The 16,198-nt window shown below is 51.7% G+C and overlaps 1 protein-coding gene across 1 annotated transcript in view; it reads left to right on the plus strand.

The window, feature by feature from the left end:
- Window positions 1–16,198, plus strand: part of LOC129713066 (nuclear factor NF-kappa-B p100 subunit-like) — a 106,009-nt gene that overhangs the window by 20,212 nt on the left and 69,599 nt on the right. The window contains exons 2-8 of the mRNA XM_055661944.1: window positions 2,980–3,013; window positions 3,482–3,548; window positions 4,246–4,286; window positions 5,307–5,405; window positions 5,908–6,059; window positions 9,730–9,863; window positions 11,389–11,547. Of these exons, the coding sequence (XP_055517919.1) occupies window positions 2,981–3,013; window positions 3,482–3,548; window positions 4,246–4,286; window positions 5,307–5,405; window positions 5,908–6,059; window positions 9,730–9,863; window positions 11,389–11,547 (685 nt within the window). The 5' untranslated portion in view covers window position 2,980. The remainder of the gene's footprint in view (window positions 1–2,979; window positions 3,014–3,481; window positions 3,549–4,245; window positions 4,287–5,306; window positions 5,406–5,907; window positions 6,060–9,729; window positions 9,864–11,388; window positions 11,548–16,198) is intronic.

Raw genomic sequence — 16,198 nt, forward strand, 5'->3', positions numbered from 1 at the left:
CTGTGACTGGGACTGGGACTGTGACTGGGACTGGGACTGGGACTGGGACTGGATCTAGGACTGATTGACTGGGACTGGGACTGTGACTGGGACTGAGACTGACTGGGACAGGGCCAGTGTCTGGTGCAGCCGCCCACGCCACTGAGAGCCGCGTTGGTGGGAAGTTTCTGCCGCTCTGTCATTGTGAACCCAGGGCTGTTCCAAGAAGAGCGATGACACAAACTGTCCCTCCTGACGCCAGCAATAACTCACGCTTGCAGTACTCTCCCCCACCCCCGCACCCCTAGAAAGTGCTGAGCAAACTCTCCTTCAGGGACTCGCTGTAAACTGGAAAGTGGCTAAACATGTCGTTGAGCTGAGTGAATGTCACCCCTGGGAAATGCCAGGAATGAGTAGGTTAACCTGTGATTATTATTATGATTATTCTGCTTCCCAAATTGTAGGAAAGATGTCAACAAAATAGAGAGAGTACAGAGGAGATTTACTAGAATGTTGCCTGGGTTTCAGCAACTAAGTTTCAGAGAAAGGTTGAACAAGTTAGGTCTTTATTCTTTGGAGCGCAGAAGTTTAAGGGGGGACTTGATAGAGGTCTTTAAAATAATGAGAGGGATAGACAGAGTTGACGTGGATAAGCTTTTTCCATTGAGAGTAGGGAAGATGACATGATTTGAGAATTAAGGGACAAATGTGTAGGGGTAACATGAGGGGGAACTTCTTTACTCAGAGAGGGGTAGCTGTGTGGAATGAGCTTCCAGTGGAAGTGGTGGAGGCAGGTTTGTTTTTATCATTTAAAAATAAATTGGATAGGTATATGGACGGGAAAGGAATGGAGGGTTATGGTCTGAGTGCAGGTAGATGAGACTAGGGGAGAATACGTGTTCGGCACGGACTAGAAGGGTCTAGGTGGCCTGTTTCCGTGCTGTAATTGTTATATTGTTATATGGTGAGTGAGTGTCAGCATTGGGCCTGTCCTGTCTGGAGTTTAGGGGAATGAGAGGGGGACATAATTGAAACCTACAGAATGGTGAAAGGCTTGGATAGAGTGGATGTGGAGAAGATGTTGCCACTCGTGGGAGAATCTAGGACTAGAGGTCACAGCCACAGAATAAAAGGACGTTCTTTTTGGAAGGAGATGAGGTGAAATTGCTTTAGTCAGAGGGTGGTGAATCTGTGGAATTCGTTGCCACAGAAGGCTGTCGAGGCAGAGTCAATGGATATTTTTAAGGCAGAGACAGATAGATTCTTGATTAGTACAGGTGTCAGAGGTTATGGGGAGAGGCAGGAGAATGGGGTTAGGAGGGAAAGATAAATCAGCCATGATTGAATGGTGGAGTAGACTTGATGGGCCCAATGGCCTAATTCTACTCCTATTCCTTATGATCTTATGAAAGGATGCAGGGAAGATACACAAGGATGTTGCCTGGACTCGAGGATCTGAGCTACAGGAAGAGGTTGGGGAAGAGTAGATATTTATTGATACCGTGTCAGAAGGAAATGCAAACGCTGGTTTGAACTGAAGAAAGATACAAAATGCTGGAGTATCTCAGCAGGACAGGCAGCATCTATGGATAGGAATGGATGATGTATCGGGTTGAGACTAGACAAAAATGCTGGAAAAAACAGCGGGTGAGGCAGCATCTATGGATCGAAGGAGTAGGTGACGTTTTGGGTCGAGACCCTTCTTCAGACTGATGTGGGGATGGGGGGCGGGAAGAAGAAAGGAAGAGGTGGAGACAGTGGGCTGTGGGAGAGCTGGGAAGGGGAGGGGAATGAGGGAGAAAGCAAGGACTACCTGAACTTGGAGAAGTCAATGTTCATACCGCTGGGGTGTAAACTACCCAAGTAAAATATGAGGTGCTGCTCCTCCAATTTGCGGTGGGATTCTGGCCATGGAGGAGGACCAGGACAGAAAGGTCAGATTCGGAATGGGAGGGGGAGTTGAGGTGCTGAGCCACCGGGAGATCAGGTTGGTTAATGTGAACTGTGCAGAGGTGTTAGGCGAAGCAACCCTTTTTCTGTCTGATTATTGATTTATTGATACTGTTCCATTTTGCTGCACAAGAGGCATCAATTCAGATGAGTCTGAGAGTCATGGTCTCTGAAATGTTCAACTAACACATACATCGGCAAAAGGGCTGGAAAGGGCAGAGCAGCAGGTGGCATTGCTACCTCACATCGCCAGAGACCCATGCTCAGTTCTGATCACGTGTTTGTGTGTGGAGTTTGCACGATCTCCCTGTGACCGCGTGGGTTTTCCACACGCACTCTGGTTTCGCCCCACATCCCAAAGACGTACAGGTTTGTAGGTTCATTGGCCCTCTGTACATTTCTCCAGTGTGTAGGGAGTGGGTGGGAAAGTGGTGTTAGATAGAACCAGTGGGAACAGTGTCAGCGTGGGCTTGATGGGCCGAAGGGACTGTTTCCACGCCGTGTCTTTCAATCAATCAAATTTGCCATTAAAAGCTAAAACAGTTTTGTTGTCATTAGCCACATGGCTACCAATTGTTGGCTGTGAAATTAAATGTGTATCCTGTAGCAAGAATTACTTTTATACAAGGACAATGAATAACGGTAGAGGGAGTGGGTATGTGGAGCACAAGTCTGCCCACAAACCAGGGCAGCCTGGTACAGGGGACACGAGCTGCGAGACCACCCTCAGTGAGGGAGAGAGAGTGAAGTGCGAGGGTGGAGGGAGGTAGGGTTGTGAGTGTGAGGGGGAGGGGGAGGTGGGGATGAGGTGAGGGGAGGTGAGGATGAGGATGAGGTGAAGGGGAGGTGGGGATGAGGTGGGAGGTGGGGATGAGGATGAGGTGGGGATGAGGTGGATGAGGGGGGTGAGGGGGGTGAGGGCCCCACAGATGCCGGGGTCACCAGGAGCTCCGTGTGGGGTGCTGCTACATCCGGTGAGGCCGTGGTTGGTGAGTCTGTCTCTCGCTGTCGCTGGGCAGTCAGAAACTGATGGGATCTTTTTTCTTTCAGGATGGATGATGCCTACAGCCTGGGGACACAGGACGTGAGTATAGCCGGTGTTGGAGAGCATCGTGCTTTTCCTCATGACTCTGACCTTTGACCCCAACCCCGGCCGTGACCCCGACCCCTGGCCGTGAACCCGATCCCTGCCGTGACCCAGACCCCCGGCCGTGACCCCGACCCCGGCCCTGACCTCAACCCCCGACCATGACCCCAACCCCGGCCGTGACCCCGACCCCCAACCGTGACCCCAACCCTGGTCATGACCCTGATCTCCCGTGACCCCAACCCTGGTCGTGACCCCGACCCCCAGTCGTGACCCTGATCGCCCGTGACCCCCGACCGTGACCCCAACCCCAGGCCGTGACCCCAGGCCATGACTCTCGACCCAGGCTGTGACTGTGACCCCTAACCCCACCTTGCCTATGCCGCCCTCCCACAACTGAACGTGACCCCCAACCCTTAACCCTGGGCCTAGCTGTGACCCCTGACCCCTGTGTGCTTCACCCAGGCGGATGGTGACTTTGGGCAGCTGGATCTGAACATGTTGACCAATGCCGAGGCTGCCCTCATGTCAGGTAACGGCAATGAGCAGGGACGGGCGGGCTGGCCTGGGGTGGGCAGGGTGGGGGCTGGGTGTGGGTGGGCAGGGTGGGGGTGTGGCTGGGTGGGGGTGGGGATGGGCAGGGTGGGGATGGGCAGGGTGGGGTGTGGGCAGGCAGGGTGGGTGGGGGTGTGGGTGGGCAGGGTGGGGTGGGGGTGGGCAGGGTGGGGGTGGGCAGGGTGGGGGGGGGGTGGGGTGGGCAGGGTGGGGGTGGGCAGGGTGGGGGTGGGGGTGTGGGTGGGCAGGGTGGGGGTGGGCAGGGTGGGGGTGGGGGTGGGCAGGGTGGGGGTGGGCAGGGTGGGGTGGGCAGGGTGTGGGTGGGCTGGGGTGGGGGTGGGGGGTGTGGGTGGGCTGGGGGGGGGGGGGGCAGGGTGGGGGTGGGCTGGGTGGGGGTGGGCAGGGTGGGGGGTGGGGGGGGCAGGGTGGGGGTGGGCTGGGTGGGGGGGGGGGGTGTGGGTGGGCTGGGTGTGGGTGGGCAGGGTGGGGGGTGGGCTGGGTGGGGGTGTGGGTGGGCAGGGTGGGGGTGTCGGTGGGCAGGGTGGGGGTGGGCTGGGTGGGGGTGTGGGCGGGCAGGGTGGGGTGGGGGGGAAAGAGGGGGGGACTGAGCCCTGGGGAGAAGTGGCGATGTCTTTGGGACGATACATTGACTAACACTTGCCTCGCTCCCACAGCCGGAGGTCCGTTTATCGACATCTGTGAACAGCCGAAGCAGGTACGTCCCACTCGGAGCCTGGCACAGGGACAGCTGGCTCTGCAGAATTCACTCACTCACACCCTGCTGTACCCACGGGCGGTGTGGCCACATACACAGGGCACAGCTGAATATGGGCAGGGAGGGGGCAAGGTGGGGGTTGTGGAATGCGGCTCTGTGCCAGTTTAGTTTAGAGATACAGCACAGAAACAGGCCCTTCAGCCCACCCAGTCTGCACCGACCAGTGATCCCCGCACATTGTGTGAGAGAAGGTCTTGCTCAAGTTGACTGTGACTGGAGCAGGTTATTTGAGGGGAACGGAACAGCAGCCAAATTGGAGGTTTTTAAGTGTACTGAAGATAGCTCAGGATGTGTATGTCCCCGTTAGAGTGAAGGGCAAAGCAGCCAAATGTAAGGAGGCTTGACTGATGAGGGAAATTGAGACATTAGTCAAAAACAAGAAGGATGCATGTGACAGGTATAGGCAGTTGCGATCAAGTACATCTCTGGAGGAGAAGTTTCGGCAACTAAGGAGTAGACGAGAGAGAGTGGGACCTCTCAGGAATCAATGTGGTCACCTCTGTGTGGAGCCACAGGAGATGAGCAAAGTCATCAATGAGTATTTCTCCTGTGTGTTTACTGAGGAGAAAGAAAGTAGAACAGAGGAACTTGGAGCAGTCACTGGAAGTGTCGTGAGAGCAGTCAGGGTTACCATTGAAGAAGTAGTGAAGGTACTGTTGTGTTTCAAGGTAGACAAATCTCCAGGGCCTGATCAAATATATCTGAGGACATTGTGGGCAATGAGAGAGGAAATTGTGGGAGCCCTGGTTGTAATTTACGAGTTGTCTTTAAATACAGGAGAGGTGCAGGAAGACTGGAGGGTGGCAAATGTTGGGCCTCTTTTCAAGAAGGGCAACAGGGAAACTGATGGGAACTATTTTGTTGCTTCTCAGACTGGAGGCCTGTGACTAGTGGTGTGCCTCAGGGTTTGGTGCTGGGCCCGTTACTGTTTGTCATCTAACGTCCTCTGTGCCCCCACAGCGTGGCTTCCGTTTCCGCTACGGGTGCGAGGGTCCATCACACGGGGGGCTGCCCGGGGCGTCCAGCGAGAAAAACCGCAAAACCTACCCCAGTGTCAAGGTGGGTACGGGGGGTGGAGGGGGTGGGTGGGGTGGAGGGGGGGAAGGGGAGGACGAGGGGAGAGGGAGAGGGAGGAATGATGAGGGGGGGGGGAAGGAATAGAGGAGAGGGAAGGGGGGAATGTCAGAGGGGGACAGGAGAGGGGGGAGGTGGAGGGACGGGAAGAGTGGAGGCATGGATGGGGGAGGTGATGGGGAGAGGGGGAAATGACGGGAGAAGGGGCATGGACTGGGGGGGGGGAGGACAGGAGGAGAAGGGGGAATGAGTGCGGAAAGGGACGGGGGAATGACGGGGGAGGAGAGGGAGGGGGGAGAGGTGGCACCGGGGAAGAGGGAGAGGGGGCACTGATGGTTAGAGGGGGGAATAATGGGCAGGGTGGTCTATGGGGACGGGCTGATGGGGGGAGGGAGAGCTGGGGCTGAGAGGGTCAGAGATAGATGGGGGGGCTACTGGGGTGGGGGGAGGGAGAGCTGGTGCTGATGTTTGCCACCTCGTTCTGCAGATCTACAACTACACGGGCAATGCCAAAGTACTCGTGCAGCTGGTGACGGCCAAGGAGCCGCCGCGACTCCACGCCCACAGCCTGGTGGGGAAACAGTGCACGGACGAAGGGATCTGCATTGTGCATGTGGGGCCCAAGGACATGATGGCACAGTGAGTTCTCCATGCACACCGCTGCAGCGCTGCACCTCTGCATTACAGCCCCACTCCCCTGCTGCACCACTCCCCTGTCACGCGACACCGCTCCCCTGCTGCACCACTGCCCCGTCACGCTGCACTACTGCACTGCAGCACCGTTCCCCCACTGCCTTGCTGAGACCTCTCCTGCAGCCACCAGCCCAGCTCTGAGCTGCCCGGGTGCTACTGACAGTCACAGTCTTGTGCTTCTATCATTGCAAAGTCAGAGTAAACCCAGACTTTATCCAGTGAAATGGTTTCCACATGTAGTCGTGGTTGTGTGAAAACTGGCTGCAATCTGCACGTACACCCCGACACACAACGTGGGAATCACCACAAAACCGTGGAGATGAGGGATAGACCAGAGAACACTACAGCACACAAACAGGCCATTCGGCCCACAATATCTGTGCAACACCATGATGTCGTATCTGCCTCAGCCATTTCCTGGGCAGACAGATTTAGGATTGTTATTCTCAAATGTACCCATTGTCAGCAGGACAATGAGAAGCTGTGTTTTGCATGCTGTCATATACATAAATATCGTCTGTTCAAACTGGCGTACAATAGTATTAGGCCCCCCTCGGTCATGATTGACCATGGGTGATGCATCCTAGTTGTTGGCAGCTTGCTCCAAATCTCGGCTAGAGCAGCGTCGCTTGTGGCTGAAGAGACCAATGCCAGAGTGACAGTCTCTGTCGCACATTTGTGTGTGGTCTCTGGTTTGTTGAAGTTGCTACGTTCCTTTCTGTGTGCCAGCTTGTCTGCCGCTGTGTTCAACAGTTTCTCTTCCCCGTTTTGAGATGTTGGTTCAGGGTACCCCTCCACCTCGTGCGGTCAGCTGCGAGGTTCCACATCGATGTTGCGCCCCTTCATATCTCTCTTGCAGACATCCTTGTAACGTAGCTGGGGACGGCCGATGGTTCTCCTCCCAGATGTCAGTTCTCCATAGAGGATGTCTTTTGGAATATGTCCATCCTACATGTGGTGGACATGGTCCAGCCACTGCAGTCTGCGCTGCCTGAGTAGAGTACATACTGGGAAGGCCAGCGCGAGACTGGATCTCGGCATTGGACACTCTGTATTGCCAGGATACGGCAGATGCTTCTCAGGTGGAAGGTGTTGAGTCTTCACTCCTGCCTGTCATATGTAGTCCATGTCTCACTGCCGTATAGCAGCGTGCTGATGACACAGGCATTGTAGACTGCTATCTTTGTCTTCACCGTCAGCTTTGGGTTTTCCACACTCGAGTTGGAGGCGAGCGAGACTTGTAACTGCCTTCCCGATCCTCTTATCAATCTCTGTGTCCAAGGAGAGGTGTTGGTGGAGCTGAGGTACGTGAACTGATGGATGACATCATGATCGTAGTCGTCGATGGTGATGACAAGCAGCGCCTCTGTATCCGGCCCCAAGACGTTCATCTTCTCCAGGCTGATGGTCAGCCCGAAGTCCTTGCATGCCCGATAGAAGCAGTCCATCAGTGACTGTAGTTGCTGCTGGGTGTGGGACACAACTGCAGCGTCGTCGGCAAAAAACATGTCTCTGATGAGAGCTTCATGTACTTTTGGCTTTGCTCTGAGGCAGGTGAGGTTGAAGAGCCTGCCATCTGATCTAGTACGCAGGTAGATCCCCTCTGTTGCGGTGCCGAAGGCATGTTTCAGGAGCAGAGAGAAGCAAATCCCAAAGAGTGTGGGAGCGAGGATGCAGCCTTGTTTGACGCCACTGCAGATTGCAGATATTGAAGGGCCTGGAGAAGCTGCCATTGAACTGCACTCTCCCCTTCGTGTTGATGTGGAAGAATTCTATCATGCTCTTTGGTGGGCAGCCCATCTTTGGCAGAGCCTTAAATAGGCCATCTCTGCTGATGAGGTCGAACGCCTTGGTGAGGTCAATGAGAGCAACATACAGGAACATCCGCTGTTCTCTGCACGTCTCCTGGAGCTGGCGAATGGAGAAGACAATGTCTACTGTTGACCTTCCAGCTCGGAAACCACACTGTGACTCTGGGTAGACACGTTCTGCCAGCTTCTGCAGGCGGGTCAAGGTGACCGGACCAAAGACCTTGCCCACGATGTTGAGGAGGGAGATGCCTCTGTAGTTGTTGCAGTCGCTTCTCTCACCCTTGTTCTGTAGAGTTTAATGATGGTGACATCCCTCATGTCCTGCAGTACAGCTCCTTGCCAGCACTGGCAGAGGACTTCATACAACGGAAGCAGTAAGGTTCTTGGTTCTTGGTCCTCCAAAATATTCCAAATGGAATTTAAACTGGAGGTGGTGGAGGGAGGACTTAAGCCAGAAAGGGTTAATGGGAAGAAAGAGCTACCTTAAATTTAGTTGCATCTGGTTGGTTAACTATAGTTGGGTTGAGATTAAGGTGGTCTTGCAATGCTTGATCAGGTCAGGGGGAATCCCGTCGCTGCCTGGGGCCCTGCCTGAGGCCAGGCTGTCAATGGCCTTGCTGATCTCATCTCCCGTCGGTTGTGCATCTAACTCATCCATGGTCGGCAGACACCCGATGGCATCGAGGGCTGAGGGGGACACAGTGTTCTCTCTCGAGTAGAGGTCGGAGTAGTGTTCCACCCATCTCACCATCTGCCGGCATTCGTCTGTGATTACTTCCCCAGTGGAGGATTTGAGGGGGGCTGTGTTGCTCTGGACTGGTCCAAATGCCATCGTACATTCCCCTGATGTTCCCTGTTATGGCGGCTGTCTAGATGTTATCACTAAACTGTGTGCAGTAGTCGTTGGAGCAATGCCGAACCGTGCTCCTGGCAGCCCTGAGGATCTGCAGGTTCTTCTCCTTAGCTGACCGCTTGTACTCGGCTAGGGCGACGAGCTTGGCTTCGATGACGGATGTCATCTCGGTCGACTTGTCCTCAAACCAGTCGTGTGTCTTCGAGGTCTTCTTCCCAAAGCTAGCCGAGGCTGTGCGGTGCATGGGATCCAGCAGAATTTCCCACTTCTCTGTTGCAGAGTCTCCAGGACATGAGGTGCAATGTTCTCTCTCAAAAGCCTCTGCCTGGTACCACCGTGTTCAGCAGCTGTTCCTTACTGCGAAGCCTACTCTGCACTCTCTTTTGGCTCTCTACAATAAAACGTCCTTTATTGCTGTGCCTCACAGCACCACAAATCCTGGTTCCATATTGACTATGGGTGCTGTCTGCACGCAATTCATACATTCTCCCTGTGACCTGCGTGGGTTTTCTCTGGGAGCTCGGGTTTTGTCCCAAACTCCAAAGACGTACAGGTTTGTAGGTTAATTGGCTTCGGTAAAGATTGTAAATTGCCCCTAGTGTTCGTGGTCACAGGTCGATATGGACTCGCTGGGCTGAAGGGCCTGTTTCCATGCTGTATCTCTAAAATAAACATAACTCCTGAGTGTGTGCATGCGTGTGCATGCATGTGTGTGTGGGAGGGTTGGTCAGGTCTCCCCCTGCCGCGTGTGTGTGTCGGGGTAGTTAGCCTCTCCGGGTGAGTGTGTGTGCGCAATTGTGTGTGTGCGCAATTGTGTGTGTGCGCGCCTGTGTGTGTCCGTGTGCATGCGTGTCCGTGTGCATGCGTGTCCATGTGCGTGCATGTCCACGTGTGGGGACAGTTAGCTGGGCAGTGGTACCAGGGATTATAGCACTGTGTTCTCTGTCACCAGGTTTACTAACCTGGGCATTCTCCACGTCACAAAGAAGAATGTTCCGGAGGTTCTACAGGACCGGATATTTAACGAGCTGTACCAGAAGAATCCTCTGAGCTCTCAGGACTTTCTCAGCAAGTCCCTGCTGTCGGGTGAGTTCACCGGGATGTTCCAACATGGAAACAGGCCCTTCGGCCCACCCTGTCCACTGCCAAGCCCAGTGCCCAGTGGCCAGAGGGCACTGACCGGACTTGTGTCCATGCCTCCTGCCTGTGGGTTTGCTGTTCATGGTGAATGTATCTGCAGTGAGACACAGTGGTCCTGTGCGTCTCGATGCCGCAGCGGTAAACTTGCTGCCCCACAGCGCCAGAGACCCGGGTTCGATCCTGACTATGGGTTCTGTCTCTACGGAGTTTGCGCATGCAGATGGAGATGTAATGATGTAATAGCTACAAGTGCAGGATTTAGTGACGTGCCTGATGTTAGTCGGCGGGCGAGGTGTGGATCGGGCAGTGAGGGTGTGTGTGGTGTGTGTGTGTGTGTGTGTGTGTGTGTGTGTGTGTGTGTGTGTGTGTGTGTGTGTGTGTGTGTGTGTGTGTGTGTGTGGACCGTGCAGTGAGGGTGTGTGTGTGTGTGTGTGTGGACCGTGCAGTGAGGGTGTGTGTGTGTGTGTGTGTGTGTGTGTGTGTGGACCGTGCAGTGAGGGTGTGTGTGTGTGTGTGTGTGTGTGTGTGTGTGTGGACCCGTGCAGTGAGGGTGTGTGTGTGTGTGTGTGTGGACCGTGCAGTGAGGGTGTGTGTGTGTGTGTGTGTGGACCGTGCAGTGAGGGTGTGTGTGTGTGTGTGTGTGTGTGTGTGTGTGGACCGTGCAGTGAGGGTGTGTGTGTGTGTGTGTGTGTGTGTGTGTGGGACCTGTTCCCCAGTGAGGGTCAGTGTATGTGTGTGTGTGTGACTTGTACCCCAGTGAGGGTGTGTGTGTGTGTGTGTGGACCTGTGTGTGTGTGTGTGTGTGTGTGTGTGTGGCCCTGTGTGTGTGTGTGTGTGGACCGTGCAGTGAGGGTGTGTGTGTGTGTGTGTGTGGACCGTGCAGTGAGGGTGTGTGTGTGTGTGTGTGGACCCGTGCAGTGAGGGTGTGTGTGTGTGTGGACCGTGCAGTGAGGGTGTGTGTGTGTGTGTGTGTGTGTGTGTGTGGACCGTGCAGTGAGGGTGTGTGTGTGTGTGTGTGGACCGTGCAGTGAGGGTGTGTGTGTGTGTGTGTGTGTGTGTGGACCGTGCAGTGAGGGTGTGTGTGTGTGTGTGTGGACCGTGCAGTGAGGGTGTGTGTGTGTGTGTGTGTGTGTGGACCGTGCAGTGACCGCGTGTGAGAGTGTGTGTGTGTGTGTGTACATGTGTGTGTGTCTGTATGTGTACATGTGTGTACGTAGGGGGGTGTGTGTGGACCGTGCAGTGAGGGTGTGTGTGTGTGTGTGTGTGGACCGTGCAGTGAGGGTGTGTGTGTGTGTGTGTGTGTGTGTGGACCGTGCAGTGAGGGTGTGTGTGTGCGTACATGTGTGTGTGTCTGTACGTGTACATACGTGTACGTACCGGGTAGTGAGGGAGTGTGTGTGTGTGTGTGTGGACCGAGCGGTGAGGGTGGGTTTGCATCTCGATGGTCACTGATTCTCCTCTTCACCCACAGGGCAGGAACTGCAGAGCCTGAAGCAGGAGTCTGAGCAGTTGGCCAAGGAGATGGACCTGAGTGTGGTCAGGCTGCGCTTCACCGCCTTCCTCCCCGACAGCCAGGGCATGTACACCCTGCCCCTCCCAGCCGTCATCTCCGACCCCATCTTCGACAGCAGTAAGTTACCAGTGCGGCACGGTGGCGCAGCGGTAGAGTTACTGCCTCACTGCGCCAGAGACCCGGGTTCAATCGTGACTACGGGTGCTGTCTGTGCGGAGTTTGTACGTTCTCCCCGTGACCACGTGGGTTTTCTCCGGCTGCTCCGGTTTCCTCCCACACTCCAAAGACGTGCAGGTTTGTAGGTTAATTGGCTTTTGTAAAAGATTGTAAACTATCCCCAGTGTGTCAGATAGTGTTAATGTACGGGGATCGCTGGTCAGCACCGACTCAGTGGGCCAAAGGGCCTGTTTCCGCTCTGTATCTCTAAACAAAACTAAACCTGTAGAAACAGCACAACCATTTGCACATTGTTCTTCCTACATCTGAGAAGTAGCCAGACAGGTCAACAGACCAAGTGATGGCTGGTGGAAGTACTTGCTGTCTGTATAACGTTATCACCTACCCCACAGTCAACAATGGATCATTGTGGGCTCCACCTAACCTCCATCATATAACCATATAACAATTACAGCACGGAAACAGGCCATCTCGACCCTTCTAGTCCGTGCCGAACACATAATCTCCCCTAGTCCCATATACCTGCGCTCAGACCATAACCCTCCATTCCTTTCCCGTCCATATAACTATCCAATTTATGTTTAAATGATTAAAACGAACCTGCCTCCACCACCTTCACTGAGAGCTCATTCCACACAGCCACCATTCTCTGAGTAAAGAAGTTCCCTCTCATGTTACCCCTAAACTTCTGTCCCTTAATTCTCAAGTCATGTCCCCTTGTTTGAATCTTCCCTACTCTCAGTGAGGAAAGCTTATCCACGTCAACTCTGTCTATCCCTCTCATCATTTTAAATACCTCTATCAAGTCCCCCCTTAACCTTCTGCGCTCCAAAGCCCTAACTTGTTCAACCTTTCTCTGTAACTTAGTTGCTGAAACCCAGGCAACATTCTAGTAAATCTCCTTTGTACTCTCTCTATTTTGTTGACATCCTTCCTATAATTAGGCGACCAAAATTGTACACCATACTCCAGAATTGGCCTCATCAATGCCTTGTACAATTTTAACATTACATCCCAACTTCTATACTCAATGCTCTGATTTATAAAGGCCAGCACACCAAAAGCTTTCCTTACCACCCTATCTACATGAGATTCCACTTTCAGGGAACTGTGCACAGTTATTCCCAGATCCCTCTGTTCACCTGCATTCTTCAATTCCCTACCATTTACCATGTACGTCCTATTTTGATTTGTCCTACCTGGATGTAGCACCTCACACTTATCAGCATTAAACTCCATCTGCCATCTTTCAGCCCACTCTTCCAACTGGCATAAATCTCTCTGTAGACTTTGAAAATCTACTTCATTATCCACAACCCCACCTATCTTAGTATCATCTGCATACTTACTAATAGTAAGATTAAATGAGTACTTACCAGTACGAAGTTTGATCTGTATTTTATGAGGAGTTACGATGAGGGATTACGTGAAGAACCCACCCAGTGCGCAGGCGCGGCATACTTCCAAGCAGCGGTGTGGAATCACAGATAGACACAATATTTGAAGTAGACATAGTAAAGATCAAGGAGACATCAGTTTACTAGTTTGATCTATATAATGAGGGTGGGAGCGGAGGGCACGTAATCCCTCATCGTAACTCCTCATAAAATACAGATCAAACTTCGTACTGGTAAGTACTCGTTTAATCTTACTATTTTACTTCGGAGTCACGTGAGTGACGACGTGAAGATTTCAAAGGTCTGTGATTTCAAACCGTGTAACAGCTTTATATCACTCGCTGCCGAAGTTCTTGAGGGAGGAAGTGGTATCTAATGACCAACGAATCTGTTTGTTTTTTAAAACAAAAAGTGTTTATTAACAATAACAAAATTCAAAAATGCTCCCCCGGGCTTAAATTAATGATTTGCAGTTTGTAAAATTTTCTCTGCAAACAGGTCTGGTTTCATCAGCGGTTTATTATAGAATTTACGGAATGTCGACTCCCTTGACCATCCTGCCGTATTTAGGATGTGGTCTATTGGAACGTCCATGCGTTCCGCCGCTGATGTTGTTGCTGCCCTGGTGGAATGGGATTTAAAAACATTAGTATCAATTCCCGCAGCTTTCAGCACCTGCTTTAGCCACCTTGAAATGGTTTGGCTAGTTACCCGTCCAAAAGGTTTTCTGTGGCTGACCCATAAGGCTTTTTCACTCCCTCTGAGTTTTTGGGTTGTGTCTACATAGTTGTGGAGATGGGTCACAACACGTAGCCTTGGTTCTGGTGGGTAGGCCCGGAATATTAACGGTGAGTTGGGCATACCTGGCCTGCTTTGTTTTACCAGATCTGGAATAACAAACGTGATGCAGTCTGGGGTAGTTACCATGTTGTCCAGTCGTAGCTTGTGTAATGACTGGACCCTTTGAGCAGATACGAGAGCCATGAGCATAAGTGTTTTTAGAGTAGATTCCTCTAGACTGATGGATCCAGCTGGTGGCCATCCTCTGAGATGTGATAACACCACACTAATATCCCATACATGGGTATACCTGGGTGTCGGGGGTTTGTTGTTATAAATACCCTTTAGGAGTTTTATCACTAGCGGATGGGACGCTATGCTCTGGTGTCCTGCTGGTTTAAGATAAGCAGACAGGGCGCTTCGTGCTGCATTCACGGCACTGTAGCTCATCTTCTGATCATGGTATAAGTGGGCCAGGAACTCCAACACGTCGGTGATTGAGGCTGTGTCATACGTTGTCCCTGCGTCCAAGCAGTATTGCTCCCATTTCTTGACGTACGTCAGGTACTGCTTCTTTGTGGAATCCCGCAGGGCTGCCGACATGGTGGTGATTGTTCTTTCTGATAGCCCCAGTCCCTGGTAAGGTCTGTTTAGGTCCTACAAACCAGGAGTTTAATATATTGATGGCATGGGTGACTCATGCCGGATACTGGGTGAGTCAGCAGTTGTGGGTTACTTTGGAAAACCATTGGTGACTCGACCACCATGTCGTGAAGGACTGGGAACCATGGTTGGGTAGGCCAGTCGGGTACGACCAAAATTCCAGAAGCAGAGTCAGTCGTACCCGAGTACCCGACTGATGAGGCAGAAGGGAGGGAAAGCATAGAAGAAGAAATTTCCCCAATCCAGCGTGAAAGCATCTACCGCTGCTGCCTCTGGGTCTGGTTCCCAAGCCACATACATAGGTAACTGGTGATTCAATCTAGATGCAAACAAATCGATATCTGGCGTTCCATATTGCTTAATAATTTTTGCAAAGATTTTTGGATCTAACATCCATTCGATGTTATCATTGAATTTTCGTGACCTGGTGTCTGCCACTGTATTTAGCTTACCTGGTAGATAGGCAGCTGATAACCAAATATGTCTTTTGACACACCATAGCCAGATTGCATTGACCAATTTGTCGCATGATAATGATTTTATGCCACCCATGTGGTTAACGTAAGCCACCACCGTAGTATTGTCGATCTGTAACCTAACATGCACGTGCTGCATTTTAGATGCATATGCTTTTAACCCATAGTAGGCGGCCAGCATTTCCAAATAGTTGATGCCCAGTGAGTGTAGTAACGATGACTCAGAATTAGTCCATCTGCCACCTGTGCTGGATATAGAGTTAGTTGCTCCCCAGCCTAAAGCACTGGCATCTGTTTTGATAACTAAGTTAGGATTAGTGATGATAATGGGACTGAAACTGTGCCAAACATTGTCTGCCCACCACTGTAGTTCTGATATAGCTTCAGTGGGTAAATACATATTTCGGTCATAATGACCCGAACATCGATGCAGTGCATGTACCTTTGCTCTTTGTAGATTTTGATAGTGCAAAGGTCCGAATTGTGTAGCTGGAATTGCTGCTACAATTATTCCAATTACTCTGGCAACTTGTCGGATTGTTGGTCGTTTATTGACTATTAAATTGTTGCATGACTGTGCTAATGCAACCATTTTATCCCTTGGCAGAGTAACAGTCATATGGATTGAATTAATAGTGAAGCCTAAATAATCCATGGTAGTTGATGGCTTCAATTTTGATTTATCTGGGTGTAGGACAAACCCCAACGTTTCAAGGAGCTGTTTAGTAGCTGAAACTGCTGCCACAGCTAATTCCTTGGTTCTTCCCAATACGAGAATATCGTCCAGATATGCCATGACTATATGTTTTTGTTCTCTTAATATTTTCATGCCTACTTTTAGAATTTTGGTAAATAATCTGGGGGCTGAGGTTAGGCCATTGGGCAATGCTTTATACTGCCATAGTTGCCCCATCCAGATAAATTTCAGGTATCTATAATGATCCTTATGTATGGGTACTAGATAGTGAGCATCTTTGATATCAACGCTTGCCATGAAGTATCCTTTTGAGATCAGTTGTCTGGCAGTGACAAATGTCTCCATTTTAAAGTGTATATACTCAACAGATTTATTTAGTGATGTAAGATCAATGATGATGCGACATCCACCATCTTTTTTGGTTTTGGTAAATATGTTTGATACAAATTCCAATGATTCATGTCTGGTCTTTTCAATGACTCCTTTTAACATGAGCCTTTCTAGTTCAGCTTGTCCTTCCCGTTTCTCTTTCTCAGAGGGGAGAAATACCCTTTGGGGTATGTGCTGAACCGGCGGTA

The sequence above is a fragment of the Leucoraja erinacea genome, chromosome 34, assembly GCF_028641065.1.
Source record: "Leucoraja erinacea ecotype New England chromosome 34, Leri_hhj_1, whole genome shotgun sequence".
Classification (NCBI taxonomy): domain Eukaryota; kingdom Metazoa; phylum Chordata; class Chondrichthyes; order Rajiformes; family Rajidae; genus Leucoraja; species Leucoraja erinaceus.